General features: G+C 36.7%; 1 protein-coding gene across 1 annotated transcript; it reads right to left on the minus strand.

Moving 5' to 3' along the window:
• Positions 1 to 243: 243 nt before the first annotated feature.
• Positions 244 to 7240, minus strand: cdk2ap2 (cyclin-dependent kinase 2 associated protein 2). The gene is made up of 5 exons (XM_053339298.1): positions 7179 to 7240; positions 4715 to 4870; positions 2876 to 2967; positions 1545 to 1665; positions 244 to 976 (listed from the first exon to the last, which is right to left on the minus strand). Exons 2-5 carry the CDS (start codon positions 4767 to 4769, stop codon positions 909 to 911), a joined length of 336 nt encoding a protein of 111 aa, XP_053195273.1. The 5' UTR covers positions 4770 to 4870; positions 7179 to 7240; the 3' UTR covers positions 244 to 908.
• Between the last annotated feature and the right edge of the window lie 711 nt (positions 7241 to 7951).

Consider the following 7951-nt stretch of genomic DNA (forward strand, 5'->3'; position numbering starts at 1 on the left):
AAAAAAAGGTCTACCTATGACCTTTTCATTTAATCAGACTGATACCAAGTATGTTCCTGAGTAAAGATAGAAAACCAGATGAGGCTGAGGATATTTGGTGTTGCTTTTTCCCCTTTTTTGTTAAACTGCGGTTTCTAAAAAGGTCAACGGCGAACCTTCAAACTTAATTAAACATTTAATAGAAAGTAGTCATCACTGTCAGAAACATGAAACAGACTATGTAACATACTACACATTTTACAAAAGAGAGGGCCACAAAGTGTTTTTTTCTGTTATTTAATTAAGATAAACATACCGAACTGCAAAAATCTGGTTTACAAAATTTCCATAATAACAAATTGACTTCAGATGTACAGAATTCTTGGGATTGAGAAACATCTAATATGTTTACGCTACAAAATACAAAGAAAACAAAGCAAGTGTGAAGGGAAGTTATATTCTAGATGCTCAGATTGACAAAAAAAATATCAGTGGTTGCAAAGTGATGCTCAGAATAGAAACTTGAGGACAGGTGCAATTTGCACAATGATATCATCATCCTAAAACAGCCAATTTTTTTGGTCAATTGCAATTATTAGACAAATAATATAAACATCCCCATCCGTTTTACTATGCTTTTGCTATACTTAAAAATATGTTGAAATTCTCCGCACTCATTTTAAAATAGTTACAAAACTGCATTTTGCATACACCCCAAAGATCACAGAAAGTTTGTAAGTTACTAAGTGGGTGTGATGGAATGCAGGGAAGAGTGGAGACAAGAGGGATATTATGCACCTATTAATAAAAAGCCAGCAAGGGAAGTGTAAAGGATAAGAAATGGTTTTAAAACAGACAACGGGGGTCATGATGAGCAGAGAGGCTTCTACTAGGGAAAGAATGAGGGGTGGAGGGATCTTTCCAAAAGGTTATGTGCGGGCGCTTCTCTCCGTCTCTGCAAGACACTCCCTGACCAGTGCACGGGCGTGGATTATACCTAGAGAAGACAAACACAAGGAGCAAGAAGGTATTAAACCAATACCAATGGAATTACAGGATAAATTGGAGGAGAAAAAAAAAAGATTGTTTGCAATTTCTCAAATCTTCAGTCTGCATTTACCAGAAGACAAAAATCAATTGTATCTAACACAGCTATTTCTTGCTGAACTATGAAAACTGCAGGTCAGCAGTCTGTCTACATATACATATCGTCATTATCTATCAGAATTTAATGGAGTAGTCCAATAATGGTATGTCAGGGACTTTTGCTCTTGCATGTATAAACAGTATGAAGTTTTTCTTTAAATAATTTGCATTTAAATCAAATTCAGTGTTGGACATGCTTTCACCAAAGAGGGAAAAAAGATAATTTTATTCCTATGAGTGGTTGGCTAAGGTCAACACTTCCATGGGTCCTTCATTTCCATGATAGACACACAAAGTACAGTGGGAACAAATTCTTCCCCCTCTTAGCACTTGAATCTACTATCCACAATACATACCATCACTCAGTAAAAAAAAAAAAAAAAGATGACAGACATGTGCTTCTGACAGGTAAAACATACCTCTCTTTAGCCTCTCCATAGCGCTCTTGCTCCCAGCGTACGTAGGCCTGATCTCACGGCTCATCTCTTCAATGACAGACAGCAGCTCACTGTAGGTGGACCCTTGAGACACTTTAACAGGCTGGTTGTGTATTTTCACACGTCATGTTAGGGGGACAAAAAAAGATCCATCAATACTAGTGACAGCTGAACATTCACACCACAGGTTAAGAGACAGAATATCATAATGAATGTAAACTCCTGCTAATGTACATATTGTGATGTTTACTTAAGAGGAAAACAGGGCTGATATAAAGTAGTGATTAATTCAAATAATGATTTGTGCACTAACTATTCCCATCTAATCCCCTCTACATTTCCATGCTTTCAGGCCTATGAGAAAGCACAGCACATTCCTCTTTTCATTGTTTCAAAGTATGTTCAACTTCAACTTTATTTATATAGCACTTTAAAACAACCACAGCTGAAACATAGTGCTGTACATAAATAGATAAATTCCTCATTCCATAATTTAGGAGCAGCAACAGAAAATGCTCTATCCCCTCTGAGCTTCCGTTTTGACCTCGGTACCTCCGGGAGCAGCAGATCAGCTGACCTGAGGCACCGAGCAGGAGTATTTTCGATTTACTCAAACTTCAATCAAGTCAGCTTTCCCTTGGCTATCTCAACATGCCTGTGTGGGTCACACGCCTGCAGCTGCCTCACATTAGGGCTTTGCAGCACAGTCAATATTTAATAATGAAGTACTTCATGAATACAGTCAAGATGTGGGAGAATAATCAGTACAGAAAAGCATGTTTTTTTTTATAATTGAAATTCTAATTTTATTTAATGGTTCTTTGTTTTAATACAAAGCCGATGAACCTGACTTAACTTGTGTTTTGTCCTTCTGTTGGGTGCATCAGTACAAAACTCCTGTTAATCAAAAGATTAATTCAATTTGCACTCCAGCAAATGAAGGAAAAGTCCTTCCTGCAATCCAATTGTGAAATGAAATGTTCCCAATAAATGATGAGCTCTCCAATAATAGCCAGGTGTGTGATGGCCTGAGGTGAAACATCTCTACTATGTTCCTCATAAATAAGGCAACGAGCATGTGATTCTTTGAGACACATTTCATTAATTTTCCTTACAGGTAAAACACAGTTACAGCACTAGTAATGACTTTATGCAAAGAGGTGAACTAATCAATGAGGTCAAGTACAGTGAGTGTACCCAACAGGAAAAACATTAGTATGTATTGTTGTGTAAGTGTTTGTGATTATGAGTTCATCTGTATATGTAAATGGATCTACAACTGAACAGTATGGAAGACTGTACTGCAAGCATACCTGAACGAAGCCCATGGAGGGAGGGCCAAAGTCGCTGAAAGCTGGCCTGAAGTTGGATGACGATGGTAGAGATGGAGAGGGCACAGAAGAGCCTGGAGAGAAGAAGAGGTGAAAATATGTAATATCACACTAGTAACACAAAAACATTTCTACTACGGCAGCTGCCAAACAATGTATTTAATGTCAGTAAGGCCAAGTGTCCACAGAGTTTTTTCTGAGCACCAGCATCTTTTCAAATTGTTCCCAATGCAGAGAAAAAATGCTACATCCACTGTTTTTTCCCCCACAGTGCTCCACCTTTTCTTTCCTAGTTGAAAATCTTAGAACTTTTCACAAAGACACTGGTGTTATCATTGTCCATCTTTTCAGGTAACCAATCATATATCAGATGGGACTCCCTCCGGTTGGTGCTCGTGGTGAATGTCAAACAAATATAATGGCCTAAGAATAACAAATAGATAATAAAAGCAAAGGGGCAGCACCAGTCATCATCATAAGACGGTGGTTACAGTTGTAATATGTTGTCAAGATATCGTCATAGAAACAAAGTCCAAGTGCAGCACCTTATCAAAAAGGTACTGGGAGTGCTGGGATGAAGGCTTTTCTGGCTTTTGTACCAGAGAAAAATGCTATATGAACAGATGCCCTGAGGTATAATTACTAATTAATTATAAACTGCCTACTAGGGGTGTGAGGAGATCTCGTGGCACGAGATCTTGCAAAGTGAATTTTGTCTCGCAAAGCTATAATTAAGGGGCGCACCAAACAAACAAACCAAAAAAAGACGATCAGTTCTCTATCGCTCATTTGCACTTCATGTCTTCTTTTTATAATGTCACGTGTGGATCATTAACCTTGTTACAGCTTCTACCTGCCGAGAAGATCTCAGTCAGAAGTATGAGATGAGGACATGAGGTGAGGAGCAGTGGTAAGTTGACCTCAGGTCTCTACACTGAGAGCCTGAGGTAGGAGCAGCGGAAGAATCTAGTGCAGCTGTGGAAGCCTAATGATGCCAAAAGTAAAATGAGTCACACTAACAAATAATACAATTTATATTTTGTTCTACTTGTGTATTTATGTGATACAGGATTTGTGCAATTTACTTTTATTTCTGTGTTTTTTATTAGCAATATGTTATAATTTGTGATAATTGGATTCTTTATTTAATTTATATTTATATATTAGAATTGTTTCTACTCTTTATTATTTACTTTTTAGTAGTCTAACTTTTGTATTTATGGTTATGGTACCAAAATTATTCATCTATAAAATATCCATCTTTATGGGGAAACCTTTTACAGTGCTGCATACTGCATATGATAATTATATATTTAGAAAGTACTGAAACTGAGAACTAAAGTGATTCATTACAAGATGATTAGTTAAAACATTTCAATTTAATTTCCATTTTGTGAATCTCAAATAAAAGAACAGTCATGTATTTCCTCATTGAAGTTTTCTTAAAAATAGAGTTAAAATCTTGTCTTGTCTTAATCTCGTGAACCCAATATCGTGTCTCGTCTTGTGAGCTGAGTGTATCATCACACCCCTACTGCCTACACAAAAAGAAAATGAAAGTCACTATAATTTGTTTTTATAAGTAACTCCTAGTTTATGTGGTGAGTATCTTTGGTTTATAATTGTATCACTATGATTATTTACACTCTAATAACAAGGCTGCCATTACATTGATGTTTAACAATTCGTTTTCATGCATATACAAAATGTTTTGTGAAATGATGCACTTCTGTATGTATGTGTAATGATCCACATATTCATAACATGAAGAAATGATAAGTAATCAATAACTGCATGAACAGCATCGAGGCTAGGTGGTACCTGGAGGGGTGTGGTTGGAGCCAGATGGCGCAGGAGCTATAGGTTTGTAACTCATGGCGATGTCAGCAGGCAGCTCTGCGTATGACGCGCCACTTCCTTCGGTCCCGTCAACCCGGTGCTTATACAGCTTTACTGGTGGTGATGAGCTCCTAAGAGCTGATGCAAAGACACAGACACACAAACAAAAAGTTAAAAAAAATTATCAAAATGTTAATGATATTCAGATGTAAATGGTACCTGGAGGGCAGCAGTTCTCAAACCAGTGAATATTAAATCACCGAATATGTTACACTCAGGCAAATTGGCTCTTTGTCCTGACGGGCACAATGAAGCACACACTGAGGACAAATATACACAGAAGTCTCTTAGGGCTGCAACCAATGCTGATGATCATTTAACCTGCTGATTATTTTCAGATACTTGATAAGTTGACTGATCATCAAATGTGACGTCTTCAGATGTCTTCCTTTTTTCAACCAACAACCCAAAATTCAGAGATATTCAGTTTACTCTCATGTGCAGCAAAGAACAGCATCAAATTCTCATATTTGAGGAGCTAAAACCAACAAATGTTTGGCATTTGTACTTTGAAAGTGGATGAAAACTATTTTGATTATCATTTGATTTTGAAATTAGTTAGAACTAGACATTTTCTGTCAATCCACAACCTGATCAATCAACTTATTATTGTAGCTCCAAAATCTCTCGTAAAAAATCCCCACCTAAACTGTTCTAACTATGGCAGACTTCATATCTGTCACTGCACGTTTCTGCTTACCTTATCAGTTCACTATGGTAATTTAAACAAAGCATCAGAGACGGTTTTGTAGAGTCTTATTCATTTTATAATTGAAATTTCAGAGTGAAGATTTGGGTCTGGAAGTGAGTAAAGCTTTCTACTTACTGTTGCCCAGATAAACAGGCGGTCATGCATCAGCAGCTGAAAGTAATTATTCATGTAGACTAACACAGACCTGTTAATGACTTCCACCTAGCAAGCTTAAGCACACCAAATAAGAACCTGCTAAATGAAAACCATTGTCACAGAAGTTCAAACTACTGCTTCTTCTCTATAAACCAAGAGTGTTTGGGTTTTTTAGTTTTTTAAATATATATTCAATTCTTCTGCATAACCAAGAAGTGAAACAATTGGATGACCGGCAACTATATTAATTGTTGATATTGACATTTAAAAGATTTTGGGCAAAAATGCCAAATATTTTCCAGTTCCAGACATGTATATTTGCTGCTTTTTTTGTAACATATAAATTAGATAAATTGACTAGGTCCAATAAATAACAAGTACGAGGCCAAATTTAGGATTTAGAAAATCAAGGTGATTTAGAAAAGATGAGAAGCAGATTAGTATTGTGCATGTCCATAAAACCTTAGTATGATAGGTGCTAGATACGAAGATCAATTAAATTGTGAAATGTTCGGACCAACTACAGGTTCACAGGCAAAAAAGCAAAACCTGGAGATGGTCAAAACTTTGTAAATAAAATATGGATACTCTCAGTATTACAATTTGAAACACTGTCACCATTAAATAATGTATCCACCTGAAAGCACTTTAACTGTAAAATATCCATCTTGGAATTTATCTTGGTCACAGTTTATTCAAAAAACTAATCTAAGTGATCCAAATAAAGAGTTTCAATAATGTGTTGTTGTGTTGTGTTAAATGGGATAAAAACTACCAGCCATAACATTTTGAATACACTGTAGTCACCTCAAACTTCATTTGTATATTTCTTGTCTATGTATCAGGCATATGTATGAAGATTTGTACTTGTGTGTATTGTATCCTATATATGATGCCCTTTGTACCTTAGTGTTTTAAAAATAGTCATTATTATGAGACGGGCTTGGCAAATAATATATACATGAAACTGCCCATTTATTCAACTATAGGACGCCTTACTGCCATATAGTCAATTGTAAATTCCCCTACAGCATTGACATCAGTTCACAAAAAGTACATTACACACTAGCTGCAGTAACGATTGGTAACATTATAGTTAATTTAAGCATGTGTGTAATCTGAATTTAAGAGGCGAGACACGGTTAATGAACGATAACGGCGGCAGTTCATTGCCAATAAAAGGTAAGCATTAACTTGTCATTCAAATCTTGAAGACAGCACGTGTGGCATATAGCTACATGCTCATTTGAATGAATTAGCTTCGTGTGTCGGTGTGTGGAGGATGTTTGTCGTGGATGTGTGGGGACAAAAGCTGACGTTAGCTAAAGAGGAAGGTGCCCGGCTAACTACCTACTAGGTAACGTTAGCTAGGTTAGCTAGCTTTCGCCGGGTTAGCACAACAACAGCAGAATAGCGACGAAAACGTGGCTGACGCAACACTGATAAAGTAAACATACGAATTAAACAATCTAAAGGTTATCTACAGTTGTGACCATTGAAAACACATCAAACACTCAAAAATATTGTTGTTTTATTTACCTTTTTAAGGAGACTTATTGTCCTCAGTGGGACGAGAGTCCTCTTCCTCTACTGTGCGTGAGTCTGCGCAGTAGAGACGCTAGAGTACTATCCTTTTTTTTTATAATTCCAGCCACGCCATTGGCTGCTGGAGGAACCTATGACGTCTCTTCCAAATCACATTAAAGAGCCCTTTGATTTAAATTTTAAATTTTTTGTAGCTTTCATTATATTAAGGGTTAGACAAAAATATAACGACATTTAGATAGCACTCCCTGAGCCATAAGAACATTTAAGACAATTAAAAACAACTTAAGACATAAATAAAACATTGACAATCTATAAGAGCAATAAAGTTAAATATGCTATGCATTATAAAAAGTCGCAAACACAGCAAACAGTAGCAATGCTTGTTGTAACAGTAGGAAGAAGAGACGCTGTTGTGCCTTCCCAATGATGGTGGATGTATGTAAGGTCCAGGAGAGGTCCTCAGTGATGTTTACCCCCAGAAAATTAAACTTGGAGACACTCTCCACTGCTTCACCGTTAATGAACACTGGCTTGTGAATACTAGGCTACCCTGATCAATGTTCATGCATGAATCCTTGTGTTGCAGCCTATAGCTATACATTACATTTCTATTTTTTGGCATGTTCCTCCTGTCCAACAGAGTAATACAGTGAAGATATACACCTGTAGGTAAATAGTGCAAATATAAATAGATGAAGGATTTTTTCTTTAAATGAACTATAAGCCCTTACCAACTAAAGATGAGGTGACTGAGTTGTCAACAA

The sequence above is a fragment of the Scomber japonicus genome, chromosome 2 (assembly GCF_027409825.1).
Source record: "Scomber japonicus isolate fScoJap1 chromosome 2, fScoJap1.pri, whole genome shotgun sequence".
In the NCBI taxonomy this organism is placed as follows: Eukaryota; Metazoa; Chordata; class Actinopteri; order Scombriformes; family Scombridae; genus Scomber; species Scomber japonicus.

Coding starts and splice junctions, on each gene's coding strand:
- cdk2ap2 (XM_053339298.1), bottom strand. CDS start 4,769: ATGAGTTACAAACCTATAGCTCCTGCGCCATCTGGCTCCAACCACACC. Junction 2,968..4,714: donor CTCCAACCACACCCCTCCAG/GTACCACCTAGC, acceptor TCTTCTCTCCAG/GCTCTTCTGTGCCCTCTCCA. Junction 977..1,544: donor TATGGAGAGGCTAAAGAGAG/GTATGTTTTACC, acceptor TGTCTTCTCTAG/GTATAATCCACGCCCGTGCA.